This window comes from Balaenoptera acutorostrata, chromosome 9 (assembly GCF_949987535.1).
Source record: "Balaenoptera acutorostrata chromosome 9, mBalAcu1.1, whole genome shotgun sequence".
Lineage (NCBI taxonomy): Eukaryota > Metazoa > Chordata > Mammalia > Artiodactyla > Balaenopteridae > Balaenoptera > Balaenoptera acutorostrata.
The window spans coordinates 13,063,215-13,084,000 of NC_080072.1; the positions used below are offsets into that span (position 1 = coordinate 13,063,215).

General features: G+C 39.9%; 1 protein-coding gene and 1 pseudogene across 1 annotated transcript; one reads left to right on the forward strand and one right to left on the reverse strand.

Moving 5' to 3' along the window:
* Positions 1–14,221: 14,221 nt before the first annotated feature.
* Positions 14,222–15,145, reverse strand: LOC114235787 (putative olfactory receptor 5AK3). The gene is given in 3 exon segments (XM_028162412.1): positions 14,222–14,634; positions 14,637–15,070; positions 15,072–15,145. Coding segments are annotated over 3 exon segments (921 nt in total).
* A 3,949-nt stretch (positions 15,146–19,094) lies between these two features.
* LOC103002188 (pre-mRNA-splicing factor 18-like) lies at positions 19,095–20,123 on the forward strand (annotated as a pseudogene).
* The last annotated feature ends 663 nt before the right edge of the window (positions 20,124–20,786 follow it).

Genomic DNA, 20,786 nt, shown 5'->3' on the forward strand with positions numbered 1-20,786 from the left:
CCTGGACTTTTCATTTTAATAAGCTACTATAATGTGAGCTCTGTGAGGACAAAGACTTCACTTCTGTGGTAACTTCAGTGCTTAGAACAATGTTCACCACTCAGTAGGGTTCAGTAAGTATTTCCTGAATAAATACCAGGTATAACAATTCTTTTCCCCTCCTTAAGCCAATTTATGTGATGTTTCCTGTTGCTTGCAATCAGAGGAGTCCTAACTGATAAATACCCATGGCAGACATTATTAATCAGTGATGACAATTTTTGTAGCTGAACTTAGGTGCAAATTTTGAATCCTTTTCATTATGATGCTCCAGGCAGACATTCTCAATCATTACAATTAGCAGGCAAGATGGCACTCCAAAATCTATATTAGCTTTCCATCTCCCTTCTGATTTATTGGAAAAGCAACTAACTTGGGACCTTAACTACATCTTTAAAAATCCCTTCATTTCTTCCTTTCAACATAACTTCATCACGAGAGTGAGATGCCATCATGTACATGTATCCCTCCCACACTCTTGGGGAGAGGGCATGCCATAGGGCATGTAACACCAGGGGGTGAGAATCTTGGGAGCCCTTCCTAGAATCCTGCCTCCTACAGAATCCGTGGTCTAGCCCAAATTCTTTGTTGTACAGATGGAAAAGCTGAGGCTGGCACAGCTGGAATTAAGACTCTAGGTCTTCAGCTTCCAGCTCTGGTGCTCTTTGAGGTCATTGATTGTAGAGCTATTGTTGAGCCTTTTTTCAGGTCTGTGTGGACTCTGAACTTGTGGGGAAAACCTCTGTTCTTTGGTTATCTTTGCATCGTTCTCTGCTCTCCAACTTGCACTGCACCCAGCAGACAGATATACAATAAATGTTTTTTGGAGTTGATTTGACTAAGGATCCATGGGTTAATTTTTAGTAATTTGAAGGCTGAAGTGAACTGATCTAATGTCTGATACCAAACCAGTGAGGGATTCAGACACAGAAGTGAGCCTTACAGGACTTCGATGAAATATTAATAGAGTCCCTGTCAATGACAGTAGTATCTCTTCTTCCAGCAGTAGCTGTGACCTTTATGAGTTAAGAGGCACCCTGGGGACCTTTCCTATAGGGCTGGGCCCCCTGCTTTTCAGCTACCGAAGCCACTCACCAATGATGGTCATGCTGGGGCTTGTGGAAGAGCATGATGAATAGCTGAAAAGGATGCTCGAAATGTCAGCTAATGCCCCAAAAGTGATTCACTTGGGAATCTGCTGGGTTCATAAGAAGCTTTCACTTCCCAGCTGTTTCAAGACATTTGAATAGACTTTGTTCTTCTTCTCATAGTGCAGGCTTATTAATATGAAATATGTATCTATCTGAACTGATGGGCCAGAAAATAGACTTATGTGGGAAATATAGCTATAAAATATTTTATCTATAAAATAGTCCAACTTCCCTGGACTACATTTTTAACAAGAAAGAATTTTTCTGAGTTTCGGATACCTATACAATTTGTTGGAAAAGAGTCAATTTCATGGGGACCATCAAATTCTGAGCTTAATTCCTTAGACCAGCATATTACCTGAAAAAGTGTAGACTTCTGAAGAATAACAAGGCCAAAGAGTGATTTGTAGAGTGAGGGACAGATACAGGACAAGAAGGAAAAGTTTTTTCCAAAAAATGTAGGATTCTGGAAGGCCCATTTGATTAGTTACTGTATGAGTTTTCTACTGCCGTATGGCAAGTTAACCCCAAACTTAGTGGCTTAAAATAAGGAACATTTATTATATCACAGTTTCCATGGGTCAAGAATCCAGATGTGGCTTAGCTGAGAAGCTAAGCTGAGCTTCTGGCTCAGGGTCTCTTACAGGCTGCTATCTAGGTGTTAGCCAGGTCTGTGGTCTTATCTCAAGGCTCTGCTGGGGGAATGTCTTCTTCCAAACTCACATGGCTTTGGCCAGAGACATCAGTTCTTTGCCACATAGATGTTTCTGTAGGAAACTCACAACATGGCAGCTGGCTGCCCTCCGAGGGAGAGTGGGAGAAAGAGAGAGAGAAAGGGGAGAGAGAGACACACACAGAGAAACAGACAGAGATTGAGAGTGGAAGCCAGAGTCTTTTCCTAATCCTAATCTTGCTAATCTCAGCGTCTCATTACTTTCTCAATATTCTGTTCACTATAAAGGAGTCACTATGTCCTACTTATGCTCAAGGGGTCAAGGGGAGGAGATTACACAGGCCGTGCATACCAGGAGGAAGAAATCACTGGAGACTGTCTCAGAGGTTGCCTATCACAGGCACAGAAAGTGATGGAAAAGTCCCTTTTGATGTTGGACCTTATCATAGCCTTCTGTCACTTACGCAGGCATTAACCAGGCCCAATTCTCAACAAGGTCCAGAATGAGGCTTACCATAATGCCAGAGCCAAGTCTTTTTGTGACTGTGCAGTTTGAGCAGAGATCTCCTTCAGCAGGGCACTTTCTCATCACTGATGTAGTAGAGATGGAGGTAAGGTGCTGTGCAAGTTCAGGGGTATTCGTATCATTTCCAGCAGAGAGATCAGGCAAGACTTCCTATGGGAGACTACATTTATAATGAAATTTGAAAGGAAGAGAGGATAGTGTGGAGAGCAGAGCTGGGATGGGAGGAAAGGACATTCCAAGAGGAGGATCATGTGGACAGAGCCCCAGAGGTGGGGAAGAGCAGGCTGTGTCTTGAGGAAGCCATACTGTAGGTCAATGCTGAAGGTCAGTGAGATATTATTAAAGGGACTTGGAATGCAGCTTCCCTCCACATCTCCTCCATTGTTCCTTCATGCTCTCTCCAAGTCACACCAGATACTTACTCTCTGTGGAAGCACAACCTCATAATTCACACAGTTTAATGTCTCCATGTTTGTTTCAAGGAAATGACTTTAGCTCACTCAAATCTCCTATGTCAAAGAGGAATTACCAATGTTTGTACAACAAGTTCTTTAATATATTCACTGCCCAATATATTATATGACTCTTAAAGTCTGAAAGCTTGGCTTCTCCAAGTCTGGTTTTCCTTAATGATTCTAGGGCTAATTGTATGTGAAGGCAGCCAAGTTCATGGATAATTACAGAAAGGACCACAGCCCACTTGGTTAAAAACAAAATACGTAAATTTCCATCACTCTAATAAATCTGTTGTGTTAAAGCGTAAGTTCTAGAAGGCTTTTGTCAAAATGCAAATGACAATCCCATATCAAAGATTCTTTCATTACTCAGCTGGGAGTTACTCACAGTAAAGTAGTTACCTGCTGGTTGATGTCAGGGGAGAGGGCAGAATACAGAGAAGGCAGGACCAGTTGAGGCATCACAGTGTAAGGGATGCATAGGCATCAGGACACCTGAGGGCAGAGGGAGGAGGGCACCAACAGTGGAGGCCACAGCGAGAATCCTATGAGGTCAGAGCTGGAGGAGCCTAAGAGTTTACGATGACCATTTTTATTTTGTAGGTGAGGAATCTCTACGGAGGAGAACCGAGTTGGTGTATATGGCATGACAGGCCAGTGGGGGAGCAGGAGCTGGAACGCAGGGTTCCTGAAGATGAAACTGAGTGACCAGCTCCCATTGTGCTCAAGTCTAAGTGACCTTCCCAGATCCTTCTCCTCAGAATCAACCTCTCTCTGCCCCATGCCCTTTGCCCTCTTGCCTTTTGCCTACACCTTTAACTTGGCCAATCTCAATCTACCTTGTATTAAAATGATGTGCACAGGAATTTATCTTTCCCCAAATAAATGGACATCTATCACTTGTGGTCCAGTATTCAGTCTCTCTTCTTTTGGTAAGAGTGCCCTAAGTTTCCCCTGGGAAACCATTCTGCTCATTTTATTTTGCGCTTGGGAATGATTGGCTCTATCTGCAGTCAGAAGCATGATCACTCCTCCCCTAAGCCATTGTTTCAGAGAGGGGCACACAATCCAAGCAGAGCCGGTGAGCTCTGAGGAGATATTTTCTGGGATTCATGGAAAGAAAGGCTTTCTGTCCATCACCATATTTGGTCACGTGAGGCTTGGAGCTGCTACAGCCATTTACCATCAGGAAGGAGACCAGCTTGAGGCTGAGGACGACTCATGACAGAGGCAGAGCTGAGAGATGCAAAGAAACGATGTCTGGATTTTATTATTTGAGGCTTTGGATCAAACTCAAACAGAACCCATTTCAGTCCTTGGAGTATTTATCTATTTGAGCCAACAACCTAAAGTGATCCCACTCAGGTCTTCCTCTCAAAAACTAGCAAACAATGAATGAATGCTCACCTAACATCTGCAAAGCTAAATGTACTAAAGAGCTCCTTCCAAAAATAATAGACCCTTGCAAAGGCAAATTTTATTCTTCAAACCAGATGGTAGAAACTTCCTTATTACTCTAAAATGGTGCCTCTTTGAGCTTAAGAAAATCTTAACACAGGGCTTTTAGGAGGGATTATATAAGAAGAATTTTCATAGTGTATTTGACTACATTTTCTCAAAGAATTCTAACAATCATTTTGATAGGTTATTATAAATGAGAACATGACCACCCTGTGAGATTTAGATATGGGACTGTTGACAAGTGCTCCAGACACCAATGGCCTGGGGCCTATTCCCCAGTGTAGACAGTGGTTTAGGTACATTAGTCAGACTGACTCTGGCTCTCATTATTGTTATGAATAAGTTGTTATAAAAATATAGACTCCAGACCTCCTATGTCTGACTCAGTTAAAATTTCACATGTTAAAAAGGGAAGATAAGAATGTTCTCTTAATGAGCAAATCATCACACACTTACTTAACTGTTGCATACAGAAGGCTAGGTATCCTCTTTAAAGATGGTTGACTTTAGCCTCTTGAATCATCTAAGCACCCAAAATCTACCTAATGAACACTTTCCGGAAGTAAACTCTGACTTCCTTTTACTTTCCTTGTGAAAGGCCCTTTATCTCACATTTCTGAGTGTGGTTGAACCATATCCTCTTTGATGCAATGACTTTGGCCTCTTCAGCTAAGTTCTGGATTGGCTGTGACACTAATGCTAGATTGTAGGCTCCATGAACGGAGAAGTCATGTCTGTCTTGCTCATTTTTATGTCCCCACTCAACTCAGAATCAGACACAGAGTGTCCATTTCAAAAACATTTGTTGAAGAAATGAATTTCTGAAAATTGATTAGGGAATGTCAAGTAAGATTGAAAGTTGAGTTGGGATGATTAAGTAAGATTTCTGTAATATAATCATAGACATGAGTTGAAAAGGAATGTTAAAAATCAGAGGTGCAACGAGCTGTAGTGGAAAGAAAATAGAATAATACAAAAACCCCTAAACGCCCATCTTTGCTTGAGATTTCCTGGCTGAGGGATTTGGAAAGCCCTTTGACTACCTTAAGTATCATTTTCTTCAACAACACAGGGTGAATTCATAGAGTTGCTGTGAGGGTCAGACAAGATGGTGTATGTAAAATCTTTTGCACAGTTTTGGACACTCTACATATCTCTGGTGCAGAAATTAGGGAAAGGAAATGGTAATTCTAATGTGAGTTGAAGGAGAGCATTTGACGTGGAAACTAGCCAAGTAGAGGGCCCTTCCTTGATCAGCCGACTCTAATTTATTGGGAGATCTTAAGGTCTTATCTGGTACATTCACCAGTTGATGTCACAGTGTCTTCTATATTGATAATAAGAGTTTTAAGGGGCATTGGTGGTAGGGGGTGCTTATAAAGAGCTTCTGGAACTATCTGGGTGTGTGCGGGGGAAAGGGGCCCTGGAAAAAGAGGAAGCTTACAAATCCCATTTCTGAAGTCTTAGTTTAATCTTAAAAAAGTAATTCTCAAGCTCTGGAGACTAAATAGGGATGCTGTAAAAGATTTCAGTGACTCATAAAGGACAGAGGACATGACGGATGTTTCTGGAGTTTTATATAATTTTGAATTTCTGTGACACAGGGATAGATATGGGCTGCAGCATAGTTTAGTAGATAAGATCTAAACTTTGGAGTCTAACATACTCCTGTATTAGATTCAAATACAGCTTACATCTCTGTCAGTGCAATCCTAGGTGTCTCTGAAGATCAGTTTTTTCATCTGTAAAATGGGCATGTATATTAACTTTTGGTTATTAAACACATACCATGTGCCAGGACTTGTGCGAGGCTCTTTACATACATATCAGATTTAATTGAAAGTATCAACCTTATGCAGTGGTAGTGAGATCAAGTAAAACCATGCACATAAAGTACGTATTCCAGGCACATAATAACTATTCAGTAAATGGTTGTTATAATTATTATCATTATTGGTTATTATTACAGAATTTTAGATTTCAGGTTTGGGGTTATTGTAGGTTGTGGTTAAGCTTGAAACTGAACTTTTTATAATAACAATCTCTTACCTTCTTATAATCTTCCTTATGCTTGTCAGACCCCTGAGAATGTATTGGGGCTCAGTTCTCTGAGTCTTCAGCCGGATTTGTTAATCAGAGCCCACTTCTTTCTGAAGGATGTGAGAGGCATCCTGGCCAGGAGAAGATGCAATTCCAATAATTCTGGAATGTCATGACAGGTCCAATTGCCACACAGAGACTCATCTACCAAGAAAGGAAGAGGGAATAAAGGATTGATCTGGATTTGCTTTAGACTAGATGTTTATAAGATTCTTAGTGTCCTGAAGAGTTGAGCAGCCTTGCCTCTAGATGATGCTATGGGTTGAATTGTGTTCCCCCTCAAACTTCATGTGTTGAAGTCCTAACCCCCAGTACATCAGAATGTGACCTTATTTGGAGATAAGGTCTTCAAAGAGACTTTAATCAAATTAAAACGAGGTCATTAAGGTGGGTCCTAATTCAATATGATTGGTGTTCTTATAAAAAGGGGAGATTTGGAGACAGACACATACACAGAGAAAACACCATGTGAACATGAGGACAGCCATCTGTGAGGCAAGGAGAGAAGCCTGGGACAGATCTTTCTCTCACAACTTAGAAGGAACCAATCCTGCCAACATCTTGATTTCAGACTCTAGCCTCCAGAACTGTGAGACAATAAATTTCTGTTGTTTAAGCTACTCAATTTGTGATAGTTGTTACAGCAACCCTATCAAACGAATATAGTTAGGAACATGTTGGCTCTTTGAAGGCCATTGGTAGTATCCTGATGGGGTGAAATGGTCAGGGAAAGGTGATGCATAGGTATGACGAGCCATTCTTGAAACAGAAGTGGATCAAACCTGGAATTCACTTCCACTCTTTGGGTAAACATAAGCTGGGATTCCAGAAAGTGTTTACAATGTTCATTGCCCTTAGGCGGGGGAGAAAGCTGACTCATATTATGGTAGTAAATAATGACAGTAATTCGTGTTTTCAAGGACTAGGAATTCACCAAAATAAGTAGATTCTGTGAAACGGCCAGCCTGAATCATCGGATACTTTTTAAAGAAATAAAGACATTTAGCATCCACAATAACTGGAGCAGGGTAAGTAGCATGCTTCCTAGTAGAATTCATTAAATCACTTGTGTTTATTTATTTATTTTTTACATCTTTATTGGAGTATAATTGCTTTACAATGGTGTGTTAGTTTCTGCTGAATAACAAAGTGAATCAGCTATACATATAAATATATCCCCATATATCCTCCCTCTTGCGTCTCCCTCCCACCCGCCATATCCCACCCCTCTAGGTGGTCACAAAGCACCGAGCTGATCTCCTTGTGCTATGTGGCTGCTTCCCACTAGCTATCTATTTTACATTTGGTAGTATATATATGTCCATGCCAATCTCTCAATTCGTCCCAGTTTACCCTTCCCCCTCCCCGTGTCCTCAAGTCCATTCTCTACGTCTGTGTCTTTACTCCTGTCCTGCCCCTAGGTTCTTCAGAACCTTTTGGGTTTTTTTTTTTAGATTCCATATATATGTGTTAGCATACGGTATTTGTTTTTCTCTTTCGGACTTACTTCACTCTGTATAACAGACTCCACGTCCATCCACCTCACTACAAATAACTCAATTTCGTTTCTTTTTATGGCTGAGTAATATTCCATTTTATATATGTGCCACATCTTCTTTATCCATTCATCTGTCGATGGACACTTAAGTTGCTTCCATGTCCTGGCTATTGTAAATAGAGTTGCAATGAACATTGTGGTACCTGACTCTTTTTGAATTATGGTTTTCTCAGGGTATATGCCCAGTAGTGGGATTGCTGGGTCACATGGTAGTTCTTTTTTTTTTTTTTTTTTTTTTTTAACATCTTTATTGAAGTTTAATTGCCTTACAATAGTGTGTTAGCTTCTGCTTTATAACAAAGTGAATCAGTTATACATATACAATATGTTCCCATTTCTCTCCCCTCTTGCATCTCCCTCCCTCCCACCCTCCCCATCCCACCCCTCTAGGTGGTCACAAAGCACCGAGCTGATCTCCCTGTGCTGTGCGGCTGCTTCCCACTAGTTATCTATTTTACATTTGGTAGTGTATATATGTCTATGACACTCTCTTACCCTGTCACATCTCACCCCACCCCCTCCCCATATCCTCAAGTCCATTCTCTAGTAGGTCTGTGTCTTTATTCCTGTCTTGCCACTAGGTTCTTCATGGCCTTTTTTTTTTTTTTCCCTTAGATTCCGTATATATGTGTTAGCATACTGTATTTGTTTTTCTCTTTCTGACTTACTTCACTCTGTATGACAGACTCTAACTCCATCCACCTCATTACAAATACCTCCATTTCATTTCTTTTTATGGCTGAGTAATATTCCATTGTATATATGTGCCACATCTTCTTCATCCATTCATCTGTCGATGGACATTTAGGTTGCTTCCATGTCCTGGCTATTGTAAATAGAGCTGCAATGAACATTTTGGTACATGACTCTTTTTGACCTATGGTTTTCTCAGGGTATATGCCCAGTAGTGGGATTGCTGGGTCGTATGGTAGTTCTATTTGTAGTTTTTTAAGGAACCTCCATACTGTTCTCCATAGTGGCTGTATCAATTTACATTCCCACCAACAGTGCAAGAGGGTTCCCTTTCCTCCACACCCTCTCCAGCATTTATTGTTTGTAGATTTTTTGATGGTGGCCATTCTGACTGGTGTGAGGTGATACCTCATTATAGTTTTGATTTGCATTTCTCTAATGATTAGTGATGTTGAGCATCCTTTCATGTGTTTGTTGGCAATCTGTATATCTTCTTTTTATCCTTACTTTTGTTCTGCTATTTATAATGTGTCTTTTTTCCCTCTGTATGCATTTAAGATTTCCCCTTTATTCCTGGTTTTGATTAATTTGATTATGATGTGCCTTGCTGTAGCTTTTTCATGTTTCTTTTGCTTGGAATTTCTTGTGATTCTTGAATGTGTGGTTTTATAGTTTCATCATATTTACAAAATGTTCAAAAACATTTTGTATATCAACCCTGTTTCTCCTGTCCTTCAGGGATTCCAATTACACATACATAAGCCTTCTTAAAGTTGCTCCACAGTTCACTGATGTGTTGTTCATTTATCTTTTTGAGTCACTTTTCTATTATTTTGGATAGTTTCTATTGCTAGGTCTTCAAGATCACTAATCACTTCTTTTGGAATGTCTAATCTGTAGTTACTCCCATCCAGTGAAATTTTTTTAATCATCAGGCTCTATAGGATTTAGCTTGTCTTTCACATCTCTACTTGTCTTTTTTGAACATATGGAGGATGGTTATGATAATTGCTTTAATGTCCTTGGCCAATTCTGACATTTTTGGCAGTTTTGGTCAGTTTTGTCCATTGATTTTTCTTCTACTTATGGCATGTTTTCCTGATTTTTGTATGTATGGTAATTTTTGATTGGATGCCAGGCATTGTGAATTTTACCATGTGTGTTGCTAGGTATTTTCATATACTTATAAATATTCTTGAGCTTTGTTCTGGAGTACAATTAAGTTACTTGGAAATTGTTTGATTCTTTTGAGTCTTGCTTTGTAGATTTGTTGGTTGTAACTGGAGCTGAGTTCAGTATAGAGCTAATCATTTGCAATACTGAGGCAAGTCCTTTCTGTGTGTTCTACCCAGCGCATTATGAATCTTGAGGTTTTCTAGTCTGTCTGGTGAGAACAGGCACTACTCCCAGCCTTGTGTGAGCATCAAGCACTATTATCTGTAATTATTTCCTTCCCTACCTCAAATTGTTTCCGCATGTGTACGTACTGATTAGTACTCAGCTAAATAATTGGACCCTCTGCAGATCTTGGGGTTCTTTCTCTTTACAATGAACTTCCTTCAACATTCTGTCCTGAACTTTAGTTGCCTTGCTCTCATCAAATTTTCAGCTCCATTTCCTTTAGGAAATCCACTAAACATTTCCTGAGTACTCCCTCTCTGCACTGTGGTCTAGGCACCTTCTTAACACAGAAAGCTGGGGAAATTTTGGGTTTATTTTTTTCTTGCTTCTCAGGAACCACAGTCCTTTATTGCTTGATGCACAGTGTCTTGCAAAGTAGTATTTCATATATTTTGTCCAATTTTTATTGTTTCAGGCAGGAGGGTAAATCCAGTCCCTGTTACTCTATCGTGGGCAGAAGTGGGAGTTCTGGAAGAGACTTTTATTGGATGAATAATACCTATGCTTTAAAGTTGTACAAATTATATTGTATCCAATTATATTGTATTCAAAGCAACTTTGAAGCTTTATCTTATACCACCTGCAATGACAAGCGGACAAGCTTTGAAGTTGGAAAGATCTAGATTTGAATCGTGGAACTGCCATTTAATAGGTATGTGATTTAGGGCAAGAAATGTAAGTTCCCTCAACCTCGGTTTAATCTTTGATACAATGAGATGGAAAAAAATTTACCTTAAACACACAGGAGTCTATGCATTATTTTTTTTTTTATAGCAGAAATTTTGCAATAGATAGGGTGATACTAAAACAAATCAGAGTTAATCTATAGTTTGTATTTCTGTGAAACACCTAATAAGAATGAGAGAGACCTATATGTATTCTTAGGAAAAATGTTAACAACATACTGTTAAGTGAGTAAAGCAGAAAAACAAGTGGAGTGTGAACTGAATTTTAATTAAAAAATTCTGTGTGTGTGTGTATGTGTGTGTGTTTGTGTGTTTATGTGAAGAAAACACCATCTGCAGGGATATATGAACAATTTAAGTAGGAAGTAGGAATAAGAAAAATAGAGAATCTCTTTTTTTTTAAACTTTAAAAGGAGTTGTATTTAAAAAATAATGGATACATATTAATTTATTTTTGCAATAAAAATGAATAACAAGAGAAACAAAGTTCAAGAGAGATAATAGATGCGCCTGGTGCAATTCACACCATCAACGTCCAGTAGCCAACAAGCACCAGAAGCACATATGTAGTCAAGTAAAGTTAGGCTTATTTCATAATAAGGAAACACACATCCCAGAGGGACCAGAGTGTTGGATAAGAGGAGATTGGGAAGGCCTCTTGTAGGATTTAGGCTTGTGCTGGGTGATTCTAAGAAGGATTTAGGAAGTGGAGGTGAGTTCTCTTTTGAGTGTTTTTAGGAATTCGGTGGTTGAATATTTTGGTAATTTATACGTAAGAGGTGAGAAAATTAAAGTGGGTAAAGGAGGAGTGTTTACTCATTTTAGTTGGAAGAGGGGAATGTTTAGCTATTTTTTTTTGTTGCTAAGAGTACTTGTCCCTGTTTTATTTCAGACAAACTTAGAGTGGCCTTTTTTTCTGTCTTGGCCCATCTCAGTCATGGAGTAGCCTTGTCTATTTATTGCTCATATTCTGTAAGGGTTGTTTATTTTCAGTTGGGAGCATTATAGCTAATATATCAGCTATCATCTCCAGGGCCATTTTATGATTTCTCCATACCATCAATAATTTCCTCTCTCCATTTATAGTTTATTTTGCTGATGATAAGATGACTTTACCCAATCTTAGAGTTAATTATGCTGGCATATTGGCTCTAATCCTATAGATTTTACTGTGGTCCTCATATTCCAGAATAATGCACAGCTAAATAAGAAAAAGTGTAATTTGCTTTATTCACAGGACTTTTGTCTTTAGATTTTCTTCCCAGGCTAGTGGGCTGATTGCCCACCAAATGAATTCTCCTTAGACAGAGCTCATAGCTGAAGCCTATGGGATTACTACCTGTTCCCTTGAGTGTTTGTGACTATAGGCGCTGAGACAGGATCAAAGGAAACAACCTGTATTAGTTAGTTTTCTGCTGCAGGAGAGAGGAGCTTCCCAGAGGGGAAAGTTTTCATGTTGTAAATCTTAAGAGACTTCTTATTTGCTGTGTGTGTGTGTGTGTGTGTGTGTGTGTGTGTGTGTGTGTGCATGTGATGAGATTGTTTTTGTAATATCTGTCACACCCATGTTGAAATAGTCCTTGTTAGTACTCATTACTTTTAACATTTACCTAGAGTTTAAGAGTGCCAGGCACTATGATTTCTATGCATTATCTTATCTGTTCCTAACAAACAAGCAAACAAACACATTGAAAAGTCTCATGAGATATGTATTATTATGAGAAACAAGGTTTGAAAGCTCAATTAGCTTCCAGGAAGACACTTCTGGGGAGTGGCAGGGGTGGGATATAAACCACATTCCAAAAGATTCTAAATCCTGTGCACTTAAAAACTACTTTCTAGTGGAGCAATTAAAGCAACATTCTATGTATGCAGATATTTAAATATATTGGGCTCCATCTAATATTACTGAATCAATATCTCCAGGACTGGGGTATAGTAATTTACACTTTAAAAAACTTCCCCTGGTCATTTGAATGCTGTTGTCCACAGATTGATATTTAGAGACAAGTGTAGGTTACATACTCACATAACTTCCAGTTAGAAAGCTGCCCATATTATTGTTTTTTATCATCATTCATCCACCCATCCATTCATTCAATATTTACAGAATACCTAATGTGTCTAAGGCTCTATACCAGATGTCAAAAGGTCATAGAAAGAAAGCGTATTTCAATTGCCTTATAGATGATAGTGAAGGTCTTATATGTAAATAAATAATTTAGATAGGAAGTGATAAATAATAAATAATATTTATTGATACAAGTGAAGTGCTGTGGGTATTCAGTGGAAGAAGAAATTACTTCCAGGGGCAGAAAGTTGACAGGAAACAGTGTTGACCTGGGAAAACTTCAGGGAGAGACTGACTCTTGAATTGGTAGTAAGATTTGGGCATATGGCAATATTTTGTTTCACACGGTGCATGTACTGAATAACTGTATATGGCTTTCTGGCTTTGAAGAAGTAAGCGGCCATGTTATGAGAGGGCTTATGAAGAGGGCCTTGTGCCAAAGAACTGTGGATAGTCTCTAAGAGCTGTGAGTAGTCCCTGGCTGACGGCCAGCAAGAAGGTAGGAATCTGTCTTAAATGGCAAGGAGATGAATTCCGTCAATAAATGAGTGAGCTTGGAAGCAGATCCATCCCCAGTTGGGCCTCCAGATGAGTTCCCAGTTCTGGCTGACACCTTGATTGTAGCATCTCAGAGGATGCAGTTAAGTGATGTGCAGATTTCTGACCATAAAACTATAAGATAACAATTGTGTGTTTTTTAAGCCCTTAAATTTATGGAAATTTGTTATGCAGCAATAGACACAATTTGGAGTTACGATAATACAGATTTATTTCCCTGTTGAGGAACAGTTACTTTCTTGGTCTTGTTTTTCAAAACAATGCTACAATAAGCATCCTTATATATATGTTTTTACAGATTAAAACTTTTATTTCCATAGATCCATTTGCAAGGCTGAAATTCTGGATGGAAGATTCTTCTTTTAAAAAGATATTGCCAGATTCCTTCTGAAGTAAGGTAACACTTCAATTATCTATTAGCAAATGTGAGAGCATCCTTTCCCTTACATCATAGCAATTCATAGGCATTATGATTCTTTTTCAATTTTTGGCAGCCATATTGGTGGTTATCTCATTGTTACTTTAATTTTCAGCTCCATATTAATAGATTGAGCAACCTTTCCTATGTTGTTTGGCTCTTTGCTTTGATTTTTATTTGTTTACATCTTTATTGGAGTATAATTGCTTTACAATGTTGTGTTAGTCTCTGCTTTATAACAAAGTGAATCAGCTATACACATACATATATCCCCACATCTCCTCCCTCTTGCGTCTCCCTCCCACCCTCCCTATCCCACCCTTCTAGGTGGTCACAAAGCACCGAGCTGATCTCCCTGTGCTATGCATGTTTTGATTTCTTAAACATTGGAACTGTTAGTCTGGTTGTTTACAAGCATAGAGAACTAGAAATCAAGGATCAAACTTGAAGTACTTTTTTCCAACCCCTTTTAGGGCTTCTCTCACATCTTGGTTTCTCAGGCTGTAGATGAGGGGGTTTAACATGGGGATCATGACGCCATAAAACAAAGAAGCCATTTTTTCTTGCTCTTGAGATTCTGTGGTGCGATGGTGCAGATACATGTAAGACAGAGTCCCATAGCAAATGGTGACGGCTGTCAGGTGGGAGGCACACGTGGAGAGGGCTTTTCTCCTCCCTGCAGCAGAAGAGATCTTCAACATGGCACCCAGGATAAACATGTAGGAAAAGATGACGACCGACACAGTGAACGTCAAGTTAAACCCCACAAAGGCTGCTAGTGGCATGACATTGAAGTAAATACTGGAGCATGAGAGGGCCAGAATTGGGGGTTCATCACAGAAAAATGGTTAATTTTATTGGATTTGCAAAAGTTCAATGAGAAAGGAAAACTTGTGTTTACAGAAGCATTTACGAAACCCATGAAGTATGAAGGAAACTCATGAAGTATGAAACCCATGAAGTATGAACTGCAGACTCTCTTGGGCATAACTGTTCCATAGTGAAGTGGGTTATAGATGGCTACATAACAGTCCACTGCCACAGCAGCGAGGATGTAGCAATTACTTGTTGCAAAAGTACCACAGACTAGTAACTGCACCATACATCCTATGAATGAGATGGATTGTTCTGTCCCTACAAAGTTTTGCAACATCTTGGGAGTGATAGCAGAGGTGTAGCAGAGATCAACAAATGCCAAGTTTTGGAGAAAAAAGTACATGGGAGTGTGAAGGGAAGAATCAATCTTGATGAATAGGATCATGCCAATGTTACCCTCTAGAATGAGCACACTTGTGTTGACCAGCAAATGCCAGGAGGATGAATTCAGTCACTTCAGTGCCATTGTTTTGTTCCATGGCTAGCAAAATTAAATACATAAAGTTGCAAAGGAAGAGGAGCAGAGAAAACTAAGACCATTGTGATCCTTTAACTAATGGTATATCTAATTTCATAGTGGGGTGTCAGAGAATATTTTCCATGATATAATTGAGTTAGATTTTAAAGGCTGAACCTTGACACCTAATTTAGATATTTTCATCTATAGTTTGGAGAAGTTGCCATGGACGAGTAGCTGTGTTCTCAGTGTGCAAACTGACAGTATTTAATACATACATCAATTCGGGAAAATATAAGAACATTGTTTTATTTAATTAGGCTTTCTTTTATACTATCTATATTTTAATTAGAAATCCCAATTTGCCTAAATACTAATCATTATATTTGAAATTTTGACATATGCATGGGGTTCTACATGATCTTGTTCCCACCTAGCTCCATATTTTCATTTTATTCCTTTTCATTCCTTAGAAGCTCTTCTCTGCCATGATGGTCACGTGGAATTGTAGAGTCCTTCACAGAACTGTTTATCAAAGTATTTATGGTAAAGGATAATTTTCTTTATAAAATGTCCAATCTGTTGTGGTCCCATGTTTGCAAAAAACATAAAAAGTTCTCAGCATTGTCAAAACTTTGTGGTGGTTTAAATGTTCAATCTCACTTTCTGTAGTTATCTCATCATAGAGTGGAAACAGAGAGTCCAAGGACTGGTGCTGGTTCATGGGCCACACATTGAGTAGCACTGCTCTATGGTGTCCATCCATCCTAATTTACCTATGTGCTTTCCTAGTGATGGATAGCAGATTGCCTACAACTTGTCTCCACTACAAACAACTCAGTGTGTAATTTTTCTAGGGTGTATTCCTAGGGACAAAATTTTTGTGTCTGAGGGTATGCACATATTTCATTTGACCAAGTTTTTCCAGATCATTTTATATAACAGATGCGCCAGTGTACACGCCTACTAATTTTGCATGGGGGTCCCCACATCCTCACTTCCTAGTGAGCATTGATATTTTCCTAATATTTTTTGGTCAGGAAAATAGGTGTAAAATGATGTCTCATTTTTGGTTTTTTCCCTTTAGTTATAAGTAGATTTGATCATTATGTAAACGTTCTTAGAATTTTGGGATTTTATTATTTTGTAAATTGCCTGTTAAAATTTTTTGTAAATGTTTCTAGTGAACTGATTTTACATGTTCTTTGTTTATCCAAGGTTTAAATCTCTTGTCAGTTGACTTGACAAATATTTTCTCACATTCTATCATCTATTATTTTGTCTATGATATCTTTCACAGAACAGAAATCCTTAAATTTAAAATAACAATCTAGGGAGGAGCTTCAAGATGGCAGAGGAGTAAGACGTGGAGATCACCTTCCTTCCCACAAATACATCAGAAATACATCTACATGTGGAACAACTCCTATAGAACACCTACTGAATGCTGGCAGAAGACCTCAGACTTCCCAAAAGGCAAGAAACTCCCCACGTGCCTGGGTAGGGCAAAAGAAAAAACAGACAAAAGAATAGGGATAGGACCTGCAACTCTGTGAAGGAACTGTGAAGGAGGAAAAGTTTCCACACACTAGGAAGCCCCTTCACTGGCGGAGATGGGGGGTGGGTGGGTGGGTGGGGGAAGCTCCGGAGCCACAGAGGAGAGCGCAACAACAGGGGTGCAGAGGGCAAAGCAGAGAGATTCCTGCACAGAGGATCGGTGCCGACCAGCACTCACCAACCTGAGAGGCTTGTCTGCTCACACGCCGGGGCGGGTGGGGGCTGGGAGCTGAGGCTCAGGCTTCGGAGGTCAGATCCCAGGGAGAGGACTGGGGTTGGCTGTGTGAACACAGCCTGAAGGGGGCCAGTGCACAACAGCTAGCTGGGAAGGAGTCCGGGAAAAAGTCTGGACTGGCCGAAGAGGCAAGAGACCATTGTTTTGGGGTGTGCGAGGAGAGGGTATTCAGAGAACCACCTAAACGAGCTCCAGAGATGGGCGCGAGCCGTGGATATCAGCATGGACCCCAGAGATGGGCATGAAATGCTAAAGTTGCTACTGCAGCCACCAATAAGCCTGTGTGCAAGCACAGGTCACTATGCACACCTCCCTTCCCAGGAGCCTGTGCAGCCCGCCACTGCCGGGGTCCCATGATCCAGGGACAACTTCCCTAGGAGAACACATGGCGCACCTCAGGCTGTTGCAATGTCACGCTGGCCTCTGTTGCCACAGGCTCGCCCCACATTCCATACCCCTCCCTCACCCCTGGCCTGAGTGAGCCAGAGCCCCCTAATCAGCCACTGCTTTAACCCCGTTCTGTCTGGGTGGGAACAGATGCCCTCAGGCGACCTACATGTAGAGGTGGGGCCAAATCCAAAGCTGAACCCCAGGAGCTGTGTGAACAAAGAAGAGAAAGGGAAACCTCTCCCAGCAGCCTCAGGAGCAGTGGATTAAATCCCCACAGTCAACTTGATGTACCCTGCATCTGTGGAATACCTGAATAGACAATGTATCATCCCAAAATTGAGGTGGTGGACTTTGGGAGCAACTGTAGACTTAGGGTTTGCTGTATGCCACTGACTTGTTTCTGATTTTTATGTTTATAGTATAGTTTTTAGTGCTTGATATCATTTGTGGATTTGTTTATTGGTTTGGTTGTTCTCTTCTTTTTTTTTATCACCTAAAAATTTTTTTTTATTTTATTAATTTTTAAATTTTAATTATTTTATTTATTTTATTTTTCTTTCTTTTTTTCTCCCTCTTCTGAGCTGTGTGGCTGACAGGGTCTTGGTGCTCCTGCCTGGTGTCAGGCCTGAGCCTCTGAGGTGGAAAAGCTGAGTTCAGGACATTGGTCCACCAGAGACCTCCTGGCCCCACATAATATCAATTGGCGAGAGCTCTCCCAGAGATCTCTGTCTCAACGTTAAGACCCAGCTCCACTCAAAGGCCAGCAAGTCCCAGTGCTGGACACTCCATGCCAAACAAATAGCAAGACAGGGACACAAACCCACCCATTAGCAGAGAGGCTGCCTAAAATCATACTAAGTTCACAGACACCCCAAAACACACCACTGGACGTGGCCCTGCCCACCAGAAAGACAAGATCCAGCCCTACCCGCCAGAACACAGGCACCAGTCCCCTCCACCAGGAAGCTTACACAACCCACTGAACCAACCTTATCCACTGGAGGCAGACACCAAAAACAACGGGAACTATGAACCTGTAGCCTGTGAAAAGGAGACTCCACATACAGTAAGTTAAACAAAATGAGAAGACAGAGAAATATGCAGCAGATGAAGGAGCAAGGTAAAAACCCACCAGACCAAACAAATGAAGAGGAAATAGGCAGTCTACCTGAAAAAGAATTCAGAGTAATGATAGTAAAGATGATCCAAAACCTTGGAAATAGGATGGAGAAAATAAAAGAAATGTTTAACAGGGACCTAGAAGAACTAAAGAGTGAGCAAACAAACAATGATGAACAATACAATAAATGAAATTAAAAATTCTCTACAAGGAATCAATAGCAGAATAAATGAGGCAGAAGAATGGATAAGTGACCTGGAAGATAAAATAGTGGAAGTAACTACCACAGAGCAGAATAAAGAAAAAGGAATGAAAAGAATTGAGGACAGTCTCAGAGACCTCTGGGACAACATTAAAGTACCAACATTCAAATTATAGGGGTCCCAGAAGAAGAAGAGACAAAGAAAGGGTCTGAGAAAATATTTGAAGAGATTATAGTTGAAAACTTCCCTAACATGGGAAAGGAAATAGTCAATCAAGTCCAGGAAGCAGAGAGAGTCCCATACAGGATAAATTCAAGGAGAAGCTCGCCAAGAAACATATTAATCAAACTATCAAAATTTAAATACAGCTGTGTAGTGGGTTTGTGGCAGCTGGCTGAGACAAAAGGCTTGGTTCAATGAGCCAGAGAGAGAAAAAGAAAACTCGAGCTTCAACCTGGGCAGTGAGATGGATGTTCTGAAATCAGAGATCCTCCAGAAGATGCAGCTGGTGGAGGACAGGAACCTGCTGGTGGAAAATAAAAAATATTTCAAGCGTAGTGAATTTGCAAAAAAAGAAGAGGAACCATATTTTGAAAGATGTGGCTACAAGATACAGTCAAAAGAGGAGGACCAGAACCATTAACTTCATTGAATTCAGTATTAGAATTTGAACTGGCAGAAGAAAAATTACCCATGACTCTTTCTAGGCAAGAGGTTATCAGGAGATTAAGAGAAAGAGGAGAAACAATCAGACTCTTTGGAGAAACTGATTATGATGCTCTTCAGCGTTTAAGAAAAATAGAGATCCTCACACCGGAAGTTAACAAGGGATTGAGGAATGATCTGAAAGCAGCTTTGGATAAGATTGATCAGCAGTATCTCAATGAACTTGTGGGTGGCCAAGAACCTGGAGAGTAAGACACCCAGAATGATTTGAAAGTTCATGAAGAAAACACCACAACTGAAGAGTTAGAGGCACTGGGATAGTCTTTAGGAAAAGGTGATGATCATAAAGACATGGACATCATTACCAAATTCCTTAAGTTTCTTCTTGGTGTTTGTGCTAAGGAGCTGAATGTCAGAGAGGATTATGTGAAGCGCAGCATGCAGGGTAAACTGAACAGTGCTACTCAGAAACAGACTGAGTCCTATCTCAGACCCCTTTTCAGAAAGCTACGGAAAAGGAATCTTCCTGCCAATATTAAAGAATCCATAACAGATATCATTAAATTCATGTTGCAGAGGGAAAATGTGATGGCTAATGATGCTATCTTCAGATGGTCATTGGAAATGCCCCTTGGCCCATTGGTGTCACTGTGGTTGGCATCCTTGCCAGAACTGGTAGGGAAAAGATTGTTTTTCCAAGAATGTTGCACATGTTTTAAATGATGAGACACAGTGGAAATATATTCAGGGACTGAAGATGTTAATGACCATTTGCCAGAAGCACTTTCCTACAGATTCATCAAAATGTGTGGAGTACAATGCACTATGAGATCTGTGTGTGGTCTGTAAATATCAACAAGAAACTTAAGGAAGACTGGCATGGACTTCCAGAATTACCAACAGGCATGAGGAAAGAAGAAAAAGGGAGTTTATGGTCTCTGAGTTCTGCCTAATGCAACTGTTGGTTTTCAGAACTGTGTTGGCTCTCATGTCACATCTGACTGCCAAGTGATTTTTGTGTCTTGCTTTTATTTTAAATACTAGAAAAATTAAGTTCTAAAGACATTTCCCCATAATTTAAATGTGTAGACAACAGTCACAGGGCAGGGTTTAAAATAACTTTTCCCCTCTAGATATGAAATTTGCAGTTAGAGGATTAAAAAGGAACATTTGAGGATGGACTTAATTATTTCTGAAAAATATGGTAATTTTCACATTGCCTCTTATGAAGTGTTTATAGAAAAATATTTTTACGTTTTTCACCAAAAACATGGAACCATTTAATGAAACTTGATAGTACTTAAATGTTGCTGAACTTTTGCCGTCTTGCAATAGATTTGAATGTAAATGCTAAAAAAAAATTAAATACTAAGGAAAAATATTAAAAGCAGCAAGGGAAAAGCAACAAATAACATACAAGGGAATCACCATAAGGTTAAGAGCTGAACTTTTAGCAGAAACTCTACAAGCCAGGAGGGAGTGGCAGGACAAA